At 53.1% G+C, this 16,641-nt stretch overlaps 7 protein-coding genes across 7 annotated transcripts; 2 read left to right on the top strand and 5 right to left on the bottom strand.

Moving 5' to 3' along the window:
- Positions 1-522: 522 nt before the first annotated feature.
- Positions 523-1,803, bottom strand: J4E83_002146 (uncharacterized protein; the record flags this gene model as incomplete). The annotated part of the gene is made up of 2 exons (XM_049329096.1): positions 523-888; positions 943-1,803. 2 exons carry the CDS (start codon positions 1,801-1,803, stop codon positions 523-525), a joined length of 1,227 nt encoding a protein of 408 aa, XP_049192068.1.
- A 1,159-nt stretch (positions 1,804-2,962) lies between these two features.
- On the bottom strand, positions 2,963-3,640 carry J4E83_002145 (uncharacterized protein; the record flags this gene model as incomplete). Its single annotated transcript, XM_049329095.1, has 2 exons — positions 2,963-3,462; positions 3,625-3,640. 2 exons carry the CDS (start codon positions 3,638-3,640, stop codon positions 2,963-2,965), a joined length of 516 nt encoding a protein of 171 aa, XP_049192067.1.
- Positions 3,641-4,500: 860 nt separating this feature from the next.
- On the bottom strand, positions 4,501-5,817 carry J4E83_002144 (uncharacterized protein; the record flags this gene model as incomplete). Its single annotated transcript, XM_049329094.1, has 1 exon — positions 4,501-5,817. One exon carries the CDS (start codon positions 5,815-5,817, stop codon positions 4,501-4,503), a length of 1,317 nt encoding a protein of 438 aa, XP_049192066.1.
- A 728-nt stretch (positions 5,818-6,545) lies between these two features.
- Positions 6,546-7,343, top strand: J4E83_002143 (uncharacterized protein; the record flags this gene model as incomplete). The annotated part of the gene is made up of 1 exon (XM_049329093.1): positions 6,546-7,343. One exon carries the CDS (start codon positions 6,546-6,548, stop codon positions 7,341-7,343), a length of 798 nt encoding a protein of 265 aa, XP_049192065.1.
- A 147-nt stretch (positions 7,344-7,490) lies between these two features.
- Positions 7,491-9,940, bottom strand: J4E83_002142 (uncharacterized protein; the record flags this gene model as incomplete). The annotated part of the gene is made up of 2 exons (XM_049329092.1): positions 7,491-9,845; positions 9,932-9,940. 2 exons carry the CDS (start codon positions 9,938-9,940, stop codon positions 7,491-7,493), a joined length of 2,364 nt encoding a protein of 787 aa, XP_049192064.1.
- A 678-nt stretch (positions 9,941-10,618) lies between these two features.
- On the top strand, positions 10,619-13,019 carry J4E83_002141 (uncharacterized protein; the record flags this gene model as incomplete). The annotated part of the gene is made up of 3 exons (XM_049329091.1): positions 10,619-11,030; positions 11,080-12,152; positions 12,261-13,019. 3 exons carry the CDS (start codon positions 10,619-10,621, stop codon positions 13,017-13,019), a joined length of 2,244 nt encoding a protein of 747 aa, XP_049192063.1.
- Positions 13,020-15,449: 2,430 nt separating this feature from the next.
- Positions 15,450-15,837, bottom strand: J4E83_002140 (uncharacterized protein; the record flags this gene model as incomplete). The annotated part of the gene is made up of 2 exons (XM_049329090.1): positions 15,450-15,716; positions 15,823-15,837. 2 exons carry the CDS (start codon positions 15,835-15,837, stop codon positions 15,450-15,452), a joined length of 282 nt encoding a protein of 93 aa, XP_049192062.1.
- Positions 15,838-16,641: the final 804 nt, after the last annotated feature.

The raw sequence follows: 16,641 nt of genomic DNA, 5'->3' as shown, positions 1-16,641 counted from the left end.
TGGTGTCTGGGAGTAAAGCAAGGACGCTCACAGGGTTATATGTCAGTAAGCACCAGGGCTGGTACGTATAGCATACTCATCTCTGACACCATGACGGGGCCGCTCAGGTACTCCAAGAACCCTTTTGCAGTAGATGTCTTGGAAAAAGGTACATGGATCAGCGTCGCTTGCCGGACGGCCGTCGCGCAATCTTCGTGTGATGGACGCGTGCGCGCAGAGGCTCGGAATGAGGGTAATTCCGAGAGATTCCGATAGGGCCAAAGCTTCACAGCACAGCAACCGGCCAACAACTCATGTCATGCAGAATGTTATTAGACTATATTCCTAGGTTGAATGTCATGGTATCTCCTGTGCTCAATAACGCCTCGCTATCATGATCATCAAATGTCGCCGACGAAGGCGACCCAGTAAATGCACAACCCATCCTTCCTCCTCAATTTCATCTCATTCACACCACGAGGCAGGTGTGCAGCCTCATCCTCACAAGCTGATATAGCCCAGAAGGTCATTAGTCTAAACTGCTTAGACCATCTGCTCACCGTGCCTGTCAGCACCGACAGGCTTCCTCTGTACGCGGCTCGAGGCGCTACCGTGGTGACCGTGAGCAAGCCCGTCAGGATGCGGCATCATGGTACCCCTAGGACCATCTGCGGCATCGAACGGTGCACCGCCCCAGCTAGTTCCCTCAATTGTACCCCATCCAGCCTTACGGGTGAAGACAGTGTCGTGGAAGCCATCGAAAGAGCTGGGACCGGCGCCGTAGACGAAAGGAGCGTGGCGCATGAGAGGAATGTGGTTGAAACGGAAGTCCCAGACGGAAGCATAGGTCATGCGGTAGGCGCTGAAAGCCATCAGAGTGCCGATGACCGCTCCGGCGAGGATATCATACTAAAAATTTGTTAGTAATTGTTCTGATACAAAGTGAAAATCTTCAAGACTTACCCAGTTGTGGTACTCGTCGATAGTAAGAGCACCTCCGATCAAGCAAGCTCCAAGAATAGGTGCGTAGAGAGCGACGAGCTTCCACATAGCCGGGTGGTGGTTGGAAAAGACCTTCAACTTGGCGTTGAGGTATAGGTACAGGTAGACGAAACCGGCGAACGCAGCCGTGGTGTGACCGGAAGGCATGGATTCAAGGCTGTCGTTGATCTCCTTCCTGTCACCTGTGCAGATGCTGCGGTCGAACATGATTTGACGGTATCCATTCGCGACGTTGCCATAGGCGCTACCGGCTTCGACACCGTTGTCGTTGGCGCCGACAGTGTTAAGAATGTCGGCAGGGATGACAGGCTTGCAGACGGCGAGGAAGTGAGGACGAAGACCTCCAATGAGCCACTTGATGAAGACCTGGAAAACAGCTGCGGTGATCAAAGCGTAGAGAAGTCCGATGGTAGCATTGTTCAGGTCCCAGAAGCTGCGAGCGCGGATCTGCACGATCAGGAACACGGCAAAGGGGATGAAGAACGCCATGAGCGCGGCAGCCCAAATGGGAACAATTTCGTTGCGCATAGGGTAAGCAAATTGCGGGTAGACAATCTCCCCATCTTGGAAGATGATGGGGAAGCTGCGGCTCGGGGCTGGATCAGCGAAGTATACACCGAGACCGACAGCGCCCATGAGGGCCATGGTAAGGATGTCGAGCCAGGTAGCCTTGATCCATGATCCGAAGCCAGGCCTGCTGTTGTAGGAGGACGAGCCGCCCTTGGAAGCACGTCTAGGCCTGGCGCGCTTCTCGTGAGCACCGGTTGCCGTTGTGGTGTCTGCGGCGACGGGCGTCGTGTTGCGCTTGTTGAAGAACCCCATTTTGTTGGAAGTGGGTTCGTTGTTGATCCGTTGAAGTGCTGGATTCGAGGTATCTATACCGCGTGCTGATGACGTATTGTTGTCTTTGTTGTGATTGTTTGTTCCGGAAGGGGTCACGCAACAAACGACGTAGCGTGCCAGCAAAGCCAACAGCACTTGCACTTAGCGGACCGACTGAACAGTCAAGGGGAGAGAAGAAGATGGATTGGCATTGTGGGAACTCGACAGAAAGACTTGTAATGCGAGTCTTATATCCCAAAGCCAATTTCCACACTACAAAGTGTCACACGGCCACGCACTCTGTCAAACGACATCATTTTCGCATCTCTGCCACTGCGTTGGTAAATTACCAGCCACAAACCGGTTGCTAACCCTGCTGTTACTCTCGATCTGGACGGCTGGCGGCATGGTGATGTGGAGGGCATGGCGATCTTAACGCGATTAAGCGGTCTGACACAAGGAATCTTGGAACCTGCCAAAAGCTTGGTGCATGTAGCCAAAGCTTGGTTTCGCTAGCGGTGGCTTTGTGTGGCTGATTTGGTGGCGGTGATGTCAGGAAAGTGGCTTTCGCGGCATTTTGGTGCCGGATCTGCTTTCGATTCTTCACGATGTGTGGCGCTGGGCCGATGGTGTTGCGCAGCCTGCATGTTCTGGTTTCCCATGTGCGTCGATGCGCGATGACCGTTGGTGACGTCAGATGTATGCATTTTGGAGCGATACGCACATTTGGATGGGGTGAGCATCCTGCTCACGACACATCGCATCTCATCAGCACATCAGTTGAATCATGCACCATACGGCAAAGTTACTTTTGCCGGGTGCAACTTCCAAAAACTACCTGTGTATTGTTCTTGAACGAGTATCTCTCGGTTTAGCGCGTCGGATCGTTGGCTTCACTCAAACACGCGTCGTCACGGTCAACAAGAAATCAGGCAGAGACTGCATGTTCTCTTTGGATTCGGTCAAAGCGGGTACTATAAAGAAACCTGTTGCGCAAAACTCCTTATAATAACAGACAAAATGAGGGCTGGTTGACCCACCCTGCACCCGATTGCTTCAACGCCCTGTTCTCCTCCTGGGTATCATCCGCCTCAAACCATCGCGCACCTCCTTCCCCTCTCTATGTGCATCCAACTCCCTAGCACAATTACAACATGATCTAAGAGTGGATGTGAACCTCGGTGCTTCCGCTACGGTGCCAAGTCGCAAGAAGCACGCCACAGCGACCGCACTTGTGCTGGACGTCCTTGAGTGAGTTCATCACATAAGGAATGCATCCCAAGCAGCAAAGGCAGCAAAGACCGAGAGCCCAGGCGTGCGTCGAGTTTCCCGTCTCGAAAGCGACGTTGGTCATGGCACGCTGTCCGCATGCAGGGCAATCTGTAGGTGCAGGTCCACGGTTCAAGTTCGCGATTGGTGTGGCGTTCTGGTAGACGGCTCCGCTTTGTTGTTGAGGAGGCATGCCAGGCTGGGCGCCAGCGTGGTCAGGTTGCACGTATGCGCCTTGCGGATGCTGAGGCGCTGGCGAGCCAGTAGGGTGATCTTGAGGCTGTTGTGTGTACATGGCTGGTTGCTGCTGGTATTGTGCGTTGGGATCTTGGTGGTAGATGGGTGGTTGACCGGTCGCGTCTGGCGATTGAGGGTATTGCTGCATGGGCACTTTAAGACTGTTAGCAACATAGTCATGGTATTTGAGATAGGGAAATTGAAGGCTAGGCGGCGTAGTCATCCAAAGGACTATGCGCTTCATGACGGCGTAGTTCTTAAGTCGCATTGAATCGCGTAAAACTCATACACAACAGTCGGAGGGTAATTACTAACCGTTTTGCTTCTCCATTGTGAAGGTTTATATCGTTGAAGCCGGTGGAATACTGTTTCGTGTTTCGGTGGTGTGAATGCAGCAAAAGAGTTGGGTGTTATGCAGCGGCGTTTACCACAACATGTGAGATTGGACGTGGCTTTTATCGAAGCCTTTAGGCGTTCCATCATCGCTTGGGTCCACGGCCAAGGGGGCTCAAACCGGGTATCGCAAGCACAGCCTTCATTTCGCGTGATGATCACTCGCCGTTCACCCCGCGTAAGGCTCTTAGCTGCTTGACGAGGCCAATGAGCGGTCCGAATCTCGTACACGTAGCATGACTGTATGCAAGACTTGGAGGCGCTTCAGCCTCAGCTGCCCGCATTGGTGATGGGGCGAAGGGCGTTGGCGATGAAGGGTGCAAGTAGCGTGCCAGGGAATAGCGAGCCAAGGCTGTAATTTCCCGAAGCGGTTTGACGCAGTCCTGAACTTGGGGGCCAAAATCTATACTATTCTCATATTATGCAAAGCCTTGCGTTGAACGCCTGGCTGACACGCCGCACCACAACGGACATCGGCATGCTTTGTTGCCACGTCGTCTTGGCTACATCACATTAGATCTCGAAGTAGACATTGCGCACAAGTATGATGGCATTTGACATTAGGTGTAAGGCTGTGCAGATAACCGCGATCAGCACGTGGTTACAGGATATCTACTAGCGACTAGGGGCTGCCCGTTCCTGCAGATGCCTATTTTTGCACCGCTGTGCCGCCGCAAGGTTTGTTGATTCGACCAACCAAGACGTAACGAGACCAGGTGTGCGGAGACAGAACCGGTGAGCTGAGCGTGTGGGCAGACTGATTCAATTTCACCGGTTATGCACGGCCTTTTCATGGCTTCAGTATCTCGTATCCATATCGTCTAGATCAACGTCGTCTTCTGACTCTGAATCAACGTCGCCGTTCGTTGGCTTTGCATGACCGACATCGCTCCGGTTCAGCAGTCTTTGCTGTTCTGGGGTCAGGTCGACGACAGTAGGCGCGTAGTCGCCAAGCTCCTCATCAGCGTCTGCACCATTGACTTCCATCTCTACTCGTTCACCGTCCTCTAGCTCAAGCATACCGCGCTTTAGATAAGAGCCCTCTGGTTCCCATCCGAACTCTTTCTGCATATATTCTTGCAGATCCTCTAGCTCATCTACCAAGTCAGCTTTCCACTTTCCGTCGAAGTCGTCGAGAGCTTTGCGGAATTGGCCGAAGAGCGGTTTCAAGAAGCCTCCGCCAACATCATTCATGTCGAACAAGTCGCCTTCTATATTAGCGCAATGGCCAAGCTGGATCCGCAGGCATCGCAAGAAATCGAGGAACAGGCGCGATCGCTGTTTGACGGCTTGCCGACATGTGAGTAAAAGGCGCAGGAGCCGCTTCCACTGTTCGAGACAGGAGTTGTTGTTGAGGGTCAAGACCATAAGGAAAGTAAACTGCAGCTCGCCCAAGATTTCGTCCTCTCGTCCACGTAGATCACTCGCCTGGCAGTGGTTGTCGATGAGATCTCCCAGAAACCAGGATCGGTCTTGCGCGGCTTCCGTGCGTTCCCTCCCGGTCGCGCCTTCTCTCCAGGTCTTTTTCAGATCGATGGGCAAGAACCGTAGCTCCTTCTCCGGATGCAGCATGCTGTTGCTGTTCTCTAGGCCGGGTATTTCGTCCAGGTCTTGTGGGGCGGATGATGCGGATGTCAAGTTCCAGTGATCCGGATTCAGGCCACATATCCTCGATAGCATAGTGGGTGTGACTTGCGATGTAAGCTTGCTCCAGTCGGTAGATTCCTCAGACCAGCCTTCTTCAGCACCAGAGTCCCCTTCCAGGACGCTTTGTCGGTAAGGTGTCAGGCCATCTTTCCATATGCTTCCCAGGTTCGCCTTGTGTCTCAGAACTTCGGTCTGCGAGGTTTCGGCTACGAGGTCTTCGGTGCTCTCGTCCCATTTCTTAACGAAGACTTGCGGCGAGCCTACGCCAGGGGTGACGTAGAACCAGGCGCCGTGCCTCACAGACAAAGTGCTGTCGCTTGCAGTGAAGACGAAATGCAGGCCTGGTGGAATGTTTTTGACTCCTCGAAAACGTGGTGATGAAGTGAAGGACAGGAGGTCGATGCCGGCAAGTGCCTTGGGGGGCAGATTCAGCAGCAGTACGCAGTTGTTGATTATTGACGGGTCCATCCTAGGGCGGAAGATTTCCTCGAACCAGGAATGTCGGAGAATTTTGAGAATAGGTTGTTCGCAAAGCTCTACTCGAGCGGGTGAGAAATGGGGTATCATTAATTCCAGGAAGGGCAAGACGCGAAAATATTAAAACACGTGAGCGCGGCAGCCTAGCTCTGATGCAGGGTCCAGGCAATGAACGCGACCAAGGGAAGTACGTAGACGCTGAAAGTGGTCAGGAAGGGACAGAGGTCGAACGGACGCGTCGCCCCCAGCGCTTAAGATTGTTTCGCCGCATGAGTAGCTATCGGGGGAGCTTGTCGACATCTGATGCCATGTACCGGTAAAGAGTGACCGATATCTCCCCGAAACACACGCCATACGTCATTGAGTTAGTACGAGGCTCGGCTCGGGATGGCGATCTCATCCCGACTCTCCACTTGTGCTCGAGGGAACCAGCTGATTGATGGGTGTCCCTTGACAAGAAGCCGTTGTGGCAGCCATCCTGTTGTCTAGACGCGATCTGCCTGGGCGACGTGCAACCTCGACGATATCTCATCGCCCTACCCCGCCCGGCCCGACCCACTGCCAGCAGTGAAACCCTCACCCACGCCCCGAGACCAGCGCGCACGCAAGGGAGCAGTTGCAGGTGACATAAGCCCACGCTCTTCATGTTACCTGCAGAAGCATCCGTCCGAGCCATCCAACAGACGACGCACTGAAGACGCACGCGCACAACCGCCGCCATGGACCGCCGCCGCACCCCCGGCCTCTCGTCGCTCTCGTCGCGCGGCCTGCAGAACCACCACTACACGTCGCACGGCGCCACGCTGCGAACCCGCAATGCCGACTCCCTCTCGACCCAGCTGTCCGTCTTCCAGTCGCTCCTCCACAACTTCGCCGTCACCCACTCCAAGGATATTCGCGCCAACCCTGCTTTCCGCGCCGAGTTCGCGCGCATGTGCTCGGCGCTGAACATCGACTTCCTCGCTTCCTCGTACCACCGGGACAATAAAGATGGCAAGCCAAGTGGCGCTGGCGGGGAGAGCATTTGGGCACAACTGCTGGGCGGGAGTGTGAATGACTTCTACTTCAACCTGGGCGTCTTGATCGTGGAAGAGTGCCGGGCCACAAGATCAGAGAACGGCGGGCTCATCAGCGTCTCGGATCTCAAAGCCCGCATCTCCAAATCCCAGCGCATAGGCGGGAGCATGGAAGTCAGCGATGACGACATCAAGCGCGCCGTGGACTCGCTCGCTCCGCTCGGATCCTGCTTCTCCATCATGAAGATTGGGCACAGAAGCTTGATAAGAAGCGTACCCAAGGAGTTGAATACCGACCAGAGCACGGTACTCGAAGCCATACAGGTTCTTGGCTACGTCACAGTATCCATGTTGCAGCTGAATCTCAACTGGGAGAGGCCTCGAGCCCATGCTGTGGTTGAGGACCTCATGGCAGACAGTCTGGTCTGGGTCGACACACAAGCCGGGGAGAACGAATACTGGAGTCCGGCCTTCCTCACTGCCGCCGGCATGAGCTCGTAGCACTTTCATAGGCTTGACATGAGGAACGAGCGCACGAGATACGGCATTATGATACCCGGTGTTTCACACCACAACGTAGCAGACAGTTAGATTGTATCTTTAGGCAAACTCATCATTATATATACAGACTATCATACATCTAATGCATCACCACAAAAGTTCAGTATTGCAAATCCTCGCCTCCTCGCTGTCTTTCCACGCGCCCCTGGTATGGCTCAATTCAGGCAGTACTCTGCGATGCCACCTCACACTCCATCTGCGAGCGGTGTCTTCGTCTTCAAAATCCAGCACCCATCGATTGTATACGCGGTTCATGACTAGCTGATTCGTTTGGCTGGGGCTGTCTTCGTTTGCACCAGATAGCATGCTCTGAATCGCCGGGTCATCGTACGTCGTCTCCAACTCCGGACTCGCTGGCTGATCAAAGGTGCCGTATGCGCGGGGCCGATTCGACGAGACGGCCTTGGACGACGTCTTCAGATTAATCACGTCGCGAAGACGGTGAATTGATGTCTGCGACTCGTTGCGCAGGGGAAGAGTCATGCCATGCTTGTAGGCATCGCGAGAGAAGATTTTGAAAAGGTCCGACGTGCTAGGCTCGTAGCCTTCGATATGCATGAGCACCCTCCATACGGGGTTTCCCTTCTCGTCGACTGAGGGCGCGATGGGTTGGTAGCCGCCTCTCTCCACCAACGTACGCAGTACGGGGTTATAGGGCTGCATGAGAACATTGAGACTCATGGGGTGATGTGCGGGTAGAAGATTGTAGGATGAGATGGCAGCTGTGATATCTTCACCCTCTTCGAGGAACCCTCTAGGGGGTGGAATAGCGGAAAAGATACTCGCGGGCTGGTGGAGAGCGCTCAGCTTGTGCAATCTCGAAGCATTCTTCTGATACGCGAGGGCTGCCTCTGCGTTCTTGAAAAGTAAGTAATAGAAGGGCAGTCGCTCTAGACTCAGCGGGTCACGACCAGGCACAATCTTATAAAGATCGCCATCTCGATGCCAACCCTCAATGTGCTTGCTCTTTGGTATGATGCGACGGAAGTCGGCTTCAGTCAGCTCAGTGCTACAGTTCGTGAGTTGAAGAACGGTAATTTGTTCCCCCTGCTTGCGCAACGAATTGACCACTTGCTCTTTGAGTGACGGAGTAGGGTCGTAAACTTCCCGACGAACGATAGGCGTTGAGTCCGGGAGGTTGAGCTTGGGATACCTATCGCTTTGCTCGGGCTGACGAGGTTGCAGAGTAGTGCTTGCCTCCGGGAAGAGTTCTTCAAGAAGCGATTGCTCACTCATTTCGGCGGTACCCCGTGTTGGTTTTGGTGATAGATTGGCAGTAGTGGATGGGCTAACCTCTGGCTTCTGCTGCAAAAGCGGCGATGTCCTCATAGATTGCTCGGTCGTTGTACTCTTTCCGTCACCGTCTTCAGTAGTGGCGCTCAAGCCGTCTGACGACTTCATTAGGCGTGACTGTGTATGAATCCTTCGCGTCAACCTCTCGCTGTCAATCTTCTTCTCTGAGCTTTTTAGCTCAGAGCCTCTTGGGAATTTCTTCACGTTTTCGGCATGTTCGCGGGCTTGCCGGCGATACTCTTCCACCGACGGGAGCACTGGTTTCGGCGCTCTTGGCGTGGTTGGTGAAATACGAGCAAGGTCTTTTTTCAGCTCTTTCACACTACTGCCAATCTTGGATGACGTTGCTCTTATGTCGCTGACGTGTAGCTTCAAGAGTAGATCCGGTCGCCCATTCACGCGAGCAGAGTGTTTTTGTTCCGCGTGGAGCAATTCCCAGTTCCTGTATGACGCTCTTAGAGCCTGCTTGAGCTCAAAGTCACCCTCGATTGCTGCGTCTTCATCCAATACACGTATGCAGTCACGAGCATGTCGGGTAACTGGGGCCACTGCTAGAGAGCGTGCTGTTTCTAGCTCTGTAGCCACACTGCCTAATGTGTAGACCGACTTACGGAGGGCTTTCTGGCTATACTCAAGTGTGCGAGACAGGGTCTTCGGATAGGAAGTATCAGAATGACGGAAAGAACCCGGATCGCCGCTCATTGAAGCATGTCCTAGTAACGACTGTATCGGGGTGGAAGAATATGCATCGTTCCGGGGTATAACAGGTGCCGCAATCGGTATGTCCTGTTCCCTGGGGGACGAAGACGGCAGCTGTCCCAGCGCAATCTTTGTTTCTAATGCGGCCTGGAGGGCTTTGACTTGCTCGAACAGGCCCTGGAGCTGCTGACGTATGACTGTAGTATCGTCATCTCGAAGAGTTGTAGCGACCTCCTTCTCGTTACTTGTGGTCGGATTCTGCCTACTCTGATCTTTGCGTATAGGGTCTTGGTGTTTCCGTCCACGTTCTCTTGTTTCGGGAGACACAGGTAAGGCCAGAACCTTCCTTACAACAGCTGGCTGGCCCAAGCGTCTCTCCACAGTATGTTCGGCCTTCCTCGCGGACTCAAAATCTTGATTTGGACTGTCCGCCTTCCCTGTGTGCTTGTCCTGTGGGCGTGTTCCCGAATGTGAATGCAATACCCTTCGCTGGCGCTGCGCCAGCGATTCAGTGGTCTTCCTGATCACCACAGTACCAGTGTCATATGTCTGTGCTTCGGATATGCCCTTCCCCTCTTCATTCAATTCGGACGTAGGACGGTTCTGGGCTTGCGATTGCGATTGCGATTGCGGCGGCGATGGCGGTTGCGATTTGGTAGACGGTGTAGTCCGGGTCCAGGGTACAAGTCTGATCAAACCCCCGTTCAACCAGCTTTCCTTCTCTGTTGTGTGGCTGTCGGCAGTGGTGGTTTGCGGGGATTCATCGCCGACGGTCGAGGACGGTGCGGGCGTCGTCCTGTGGGCGCAGCGAATCTGGTACGCGGTCCCCGAAGGATGACATGGCCGAAGATGTCGAGGAAGGCGCGGCGGTGGCATAAATTGCACGGCTTCGTAACATGGCAAGCTACCCTCTCTCGAGCGCGATACTCAGAAAAGCTTCGGAATGGGCCCGCGCTAGCACACCCATCCGGCCTAGCTCCCCGGTCGCTTAGTCACCCAGCATCCTTCACCACATCGGGCTGCATTGGAGGGCCCTGACAATGCTGCGCTAAGAGGCAATGGGACCTAGGTACAGGTGGAGATGAATTCGCATGCTAATTAGAGACTTCCAAAGTTGAAGCCTTCAGTACACACGTGACGTGAGTCACACCAACGGCGCACCCAAAGCACTTCCGAGATTTTCACCACCCGTCTTGACATTTGCTGCAGTGCGCGGTGACAATATGAGCCCGGCAACATCTTACACTCTGCGCCCTCTGGAGCGCAATCCTCCGAGCATTCCCAGTAACGCACTCGAGGGCGGCGCCTTCCGTATTCATCTATCACAGAAAGAGCTGAAAACGTTGGGGCTTGTTAATGGCGATTGTGTACGGCTGAGTACTGCTGCCGGTTTCAAAGGCTATGGAGTGGCCTGGCTAGCCTCGCAGACAAATCCTGGCAACAAGCCAATCGCCAAGGTGTCTGATCTTCTGCGAGAGCAATACGACCTCTCGCTTAACGATCCCGTCTTCATCGAGAAGGTAGACTCCTGGAAGCCTCTCAAATCCATAGAGATCAGTCTCGCAGATGCACCAAATCAAGCTGCCAAGTTCAGCTCGAATGAGCAACTTTTGTATTGGCTACGACACACTTTAGGTAGGTCAACGATCATACTTGGCTACTGTTTCTGACAGCTATGTAGCAGTGGACTCTGACGTTATTCTTCCGGGATGCAGCTTTCCAGTTCAACAAAAAGGCTTCAAGCAGAAGAGCCAGAAGTTGCGTGTCACCGTGCAGAACATTGATCCGCTGCCAACTGAGAAGTACGCGACATACTTCGACGAACTTACTACTGAAGTCACTACCACGGGCGATATCCCTACTCAGCAGACCCCGAGAGCTTCTAAGCAGATTCTCCAGGTAAGGGGTGATGGCATCGGTGGACTTTCTGCTCACATCACTACGATGAACAGACGCCTCTCTTACCTCACAAACACTCTACCTCATCAACGCGACGTACGCCTTTGTGGACCTACTTCTTTCTTACTACACGGTCCCGAGGGTACAGGCAAAAGTCTTCTACTAGAACGGCTAGCGGAATGCCCATGGCAAGAAGTTTACCGAGTAGATCCAGACACGCATCCAAAAGGACAAGCCAAAGCAATATCCGATGCTTTTGAGGACGCTCGTGACAACCAACCGAGCTTGATCATAATGGATAATCTCGACAGGTTTCTCGAAAAAGCCGAGACACTTGTAAACAGGTTGCGGGAAGAGTTGGCCAAGCTGGGCGGTAGCCAAGTGGTCGTCGCAGCAGCAGCGCGTAGCATATACGATGTTGATACCAGACTTCGATCACCGTCAGCTTTCAAAACGAAGCTAGAGCTCTTTCCACCCAACACCACTCAGCGGGAAGATATTCTCCGACAAATTTTGGGCACTACGAGCAAACTTGGAGACCTTGACTTCCCATCGCTGGCAGAGCGCACACACGGTTTCGTCGGACGCGACATCCACGATCTGTGTCTTCTCGCCCGAGACCGACGCGAACAACAGATGGATGAGACGATAAGCGAGGAAGAAAAGACCACCTTTGGCGAGAAGCTTGAGCAAACAGACTATGTTTGTCAGGAAGATTTCGATGCCGTATTCGGAGAAGTACAACCGACGGTCCTCAAAGATAGCATTCTAGAAGTGCCCAAGGTTCGATGGACAGATATCGCTGGTCTGGATCACGTTCGCGCTGTACTTGAAGCCATTACTATTCGCCCATTTAAGGTAAGCTATATTCCTATGTCATCCCTATATCTCCCACGGCCGTGTACGATGCACCCTTAGGCGTTCATCTACTTCTGCAACCAGGCTCAAAGCTAATCGCATCTCCAGTATCCCGACCTCGACATCAAATTCGGTGGCCCTCAATCCCGAAAAGGCGTTCTACTCTATGGCCCCCCCGGTTGCGCAAAGACCCTGATCGCACAAGCCGTTGCAACGGAGAGTAAACAAAACTTCCTCGCAGTCAAAGGCTCTGAACTCATCAAGATGTATGTGGGCGAGTCCGAGCGAGCTATCCGGGATGTGTTCCGTAGAGCACGCGCAGCAAAGCCGTGCATCATCTTCTTCGACGAAATCGACTCCATCGGCAAGTCGCGCGAAAAGACACAGGATAGCGGTCTCAATGTCGTTACAACGCTGCTGAACGAGATGGATGGTATTGAAGCACTCAAGGATGTGTTCATCATCGGCGCGACCAATCGGCCTGACATTCTCGACTCGGCGCTCATCCGTACCGGGCGTTTCGACGCACACATCCACATCGGCCTCCCAACTGAAGAAGCGCGGAAGCAGATTCTCCAAATCCATACGCGGAAGCGACCGCTCGCAGAGGACGTCGATCTCGATGTTGTTGCCAAGAAGACAGACGGGAGCAGTGGAGCAGACATCAGTGGATTGTGCGCTGTTGCTATCGAGTTGGCGATCACGGATTACACAATGGATCCCAATAGCGAGCCGAGAGTGTACATGCGACATTTTGAGCAGGCGCTGCAGCAACACGTCCCACATACCATTGCGGATGAAGCCGAACGGTACAAGAACTGGCGGCCAGGCACGTCGCTGTCGGAGCCGTCGAAGTCAGAGAAATAAGCAAATGATGCTGTTAGTCTGTAAGATTGATCGAACTGATCGTGCGCTTCCTCATGTATTTGATATGAGAAAGCTAGATATAAACACATGCTTTAGACTGTGCGAAGAAAGCTGTTCTGTCAAAATTGCACAATCAAGAGATTCGGAGTACTTTGCTTGTATGATAGATCGGTATAGATCACCGTAAAGGTCTGTATGTTACAACATAGCACACGAAAAGCAAGGGTATCCTCGAATACAAATCCGTAACGCCGTTCTCCCCTGCGCAAACTCGAAGCTCCGGTGTATCTACTTAGCCAGCAAGCTCCGCCTCTTTGAAAATTGGTATGTTAATGTCAAAGTCTTCGTCATAGCCCGCTACTCTACCCAGAATACAATTGGCTTTCTTTTGTGCCTGCTCGCTCATGTCCGCCACATGCGTGAGAGCGATATGGTTCATAAGTGTTTCCACACCACCGTAAACGCCCGTGACTTTGTCCTGCCCTGAGCAAAGCAGGCAGCCGAAGTTGTCATCGTTTGAGCTAGGCTCTGCTGCCTTCTTCTTCACGTGTGACTTAGCGAGAAATATCCACCTGAAGAGTGGGAGACGAAGTCAGCATATTTCTCACATGCTGTTTGAACAAGGACACGCTTACCGATACCGTATCCCGGACGTGGAAGTCTTGACACGCGGGTCCACTATCTCGACAGTCTTGTTCTTTTTCGTGGGGTGCGGCTTCGTGAAGACGTCGCCCGTGAAGGTACAATGCTTACACCCCCAAATCTGCTTTGTGTTGTAGTAGCCGCAGGGCTGAGTGCGGACTGTGATACCCTTCTTAAGGTCTTCTCTAACAGCCCAGGCACCCTTGCAAAATCCCCAGTAATCGTTGTCCTTGTTAGGGCGGCCGTTCATCATTCTTTCACCACCTGCTGGTCCGCTTTGAATAGTATCGGATCTGATGTTGTTGCGCATACGGTGGCCTGGAAGGATGCCGATCGGAATAGAGCTGCTGCTGTCGGTTGAGGCGACAGATGGCGTAAAACTAGCATGTCGAGGTCGACTTGTAGCTGGAGAAACTGGCATCAAAGAAGTAGCGGCTGCTGTTGGAGAACTATACAAACCCGCTTGGGAGTTGCCGTTGCTACGTTGGCCGGGTATGCCGCGTTCTGTTGCAGGTGCAATATAATGCTGAGGATGCACTAACTGTCTAAGGCTGGCAAGGTGTCCTTCAGCTGGTGCAGGATATTGCTGTGGCTGCGTATACGGTACGGATGGTGTTTGGGAAAGTGAAGGGGAAGGATCTCGTTGCTGTTGTGATCCAGGCCAAGGCATGTGCGTAGGTGCATTTGCGTCGTTCTTGGGTGTATTGATGGGCGGCGCATGAGGCTGAGGGCGTAAAGGTGCCAGCGGTGCAATGGGAGAAGGTGTATATCTGTCTTCTGGGACCATATAGGGAGAGCTGTATGGTGGAGCACTACGAATCTCATCGTCTTGATCATATGGTGCTACTGGAGGTCGGGCATGTTCACCTTGCGATGAGTTGGAGCTTTTGCGGCCAAGAGAAGCTGTCTTAGACTGCGTAGAGCTAGAGGTATCCGACCATCGAGGATGTAGTGTATGCGTTCCTGTCTGGTGAAATGAACTACTTGCGGGATGCGGTTGATTGTAGACATGCTGCTCCTTTGTCGGCCTGACGATATTCACTTGACCGGAAGCCAATGGTGAATCATGGGAACGCTCATTCAGGCTTCTATCCAGCTCTTGCATTGATTCAGTATATGCGTCTCGGTCATTGAGCGTGGTCAGCGTATCTCGGCGGGTGGGATGGGCACCACTATGCCTGTGGGGTTTCCCTAGTCTTGACTCGTTTTCGACGTTAAGGCCTTGATAAGAGCTAATCATGTGCTGGATATCATTCATAATCGATGCGCGGTCTTCAGGGCGAAGTCTGTCCAGAGCTAGAATGACAGGCTCCGCAGCTTGAGCAGGGGTATAGGCCGGTCGAGATGCTCTCAGCGTGTCTTTGGGCCGGCAATAGTCGGGCAGACTGTGTCCAGTATAACCGAAATCGTTCTGCGATTGAAAGCTTGCGGTCGGATAGCTATCTGACAGTGAACGTATCTGGCCATGCCTCGAGTCACTTGATATGTCCTTGTAGTTCTCACCGACCGCCCTCAACGGTCGCACCATCGGCTTTGCTATGTAAATTCTTTGTTTCAGCTCGTCCAATGTCGTCAGAGTCTCGTTTCGGTTCGTAATGGAGGCTTCGTGGAGGACATGCAGATTAAGCACGCAAACTTCGCTGGAGGCTCAACGTTAGCTCTATCCCGATATGCCAAACATCCGGACACTCACTTCGTAGCGGCTTGCCGTAAGCTGTTGATTATTTCGGCCTGCAGCATGAAGCCTATATGGTAGAGACGTTCCCGTGCGGTATCTGTGCGCATGTCTTAATTCTCAAGTCCACTATACGAACCTGTCTCGTAGAACTTACCATCACCAATGCGCACATAGTCACCCAACTCTCTCTGATCTTGCTTATATCTCTGATCGATCTGTTTTTCCCCAGCGATAAGAGAAGCTTGTAGCTGCTCCTCTTCCCATTCTTGCTGACCTTGATCGCGGGCTTTACGGGCGCGGCGTTTCTGCTTGACAAGCTTGAGGAGCTCTGATCCACCGTGGAACGCGGAAACAACAGCAGACACTGCTGCGACGATCTGAGTAATTGTAAGCAAAAGTCAGAAGAGGAGACTTGTATTTTTGGCCGAGGTCGCGTGCGCACACCTGCAGAAGAATATTGGGGGCATAAAAGAGTAGACCTACTTCAAGACCGGACATTCTCGATAACGAGTTATTGTCCCTCGAATGCAGCCGTTTTACTTTGCTGGCTGGCTAGATAGCGCTCCCAGATCGTTTTGAGACCATCAGTGCGAAGCCTTCCACTGGTTTCTGGTGCTGGTTCTCGTTGGATCGAGGATGATTGAGCCTGAGCAGGCTGAAAACCGAAAGTCTCGACTGATCCTCGAGTTTAGGGCTGACTAGGCCTGCGATAATCGCCAACTGCGCGCGGTGATGAGCCTTTCTAACACATGCTCAATCAGTACGAGAGGGAGCAGAGCTACACGTAGAATCGTCGCGTAAGATGATGCGATGGAGGCCGAAGGGGAAGATTGGATAGCCAAGCTGGAATAGAATAGATTGATTGTAAAGTGAGAAGGGGAAGTCCCTCAGAAGGCTGAAGAGGGTTCCTTCCCATCGGTACTCCGCCTCGCTCGAGTCTGACTGGGTAGCCTGCGACCGCTTTTTACATTAGGCTAAGCCTTTGCTGAGCCAGGCGTAGGCGACAGTATTGCTTGACCGAGGTGCAGCGCTCATTGTGCTATCTAGCGCGGCCGCTCCAATGATGAGTAGCGATGGCTTCAGGCCAGGCGGGCTGTGTGATGCCGTCTAGCCTGGAAGCGAGTGGCATACTGTATCGTAAAGCAGGAAAGGCTTGGCTGGTGGCTTCTTTGCAGCCACATCTCTGACTAGTCCGGCTCTTAATTTGACAGATGCGCTCTGCTGCCAGTATGAGGGCCTATCGTGACGGGTGAGGCTTGAGACCTGCTGCTCGCCAAGAGGTGGGGGCTGAATGGTGAGGGC

This window comes from Alternaria metachromatica (assembly GCF_023757995.1).
Source record: "Alternaria metachromatica strain BMP 0045 chromosome Unknown scaffold_3, whole genome shotgun sequence".
Taxonomy (NCBI): domain Eukaryota; kingdom Fungi; phylum Ascomycota; class Dothideomycetes; order Pleosporales; family Pleosporaceae; genus Alternaria; species Alternaria metachromatica.
Note: the sequence above shows the minus strand (reverse complement) of the source record. Positions and strands in the feature narration are given on the sequence as shown.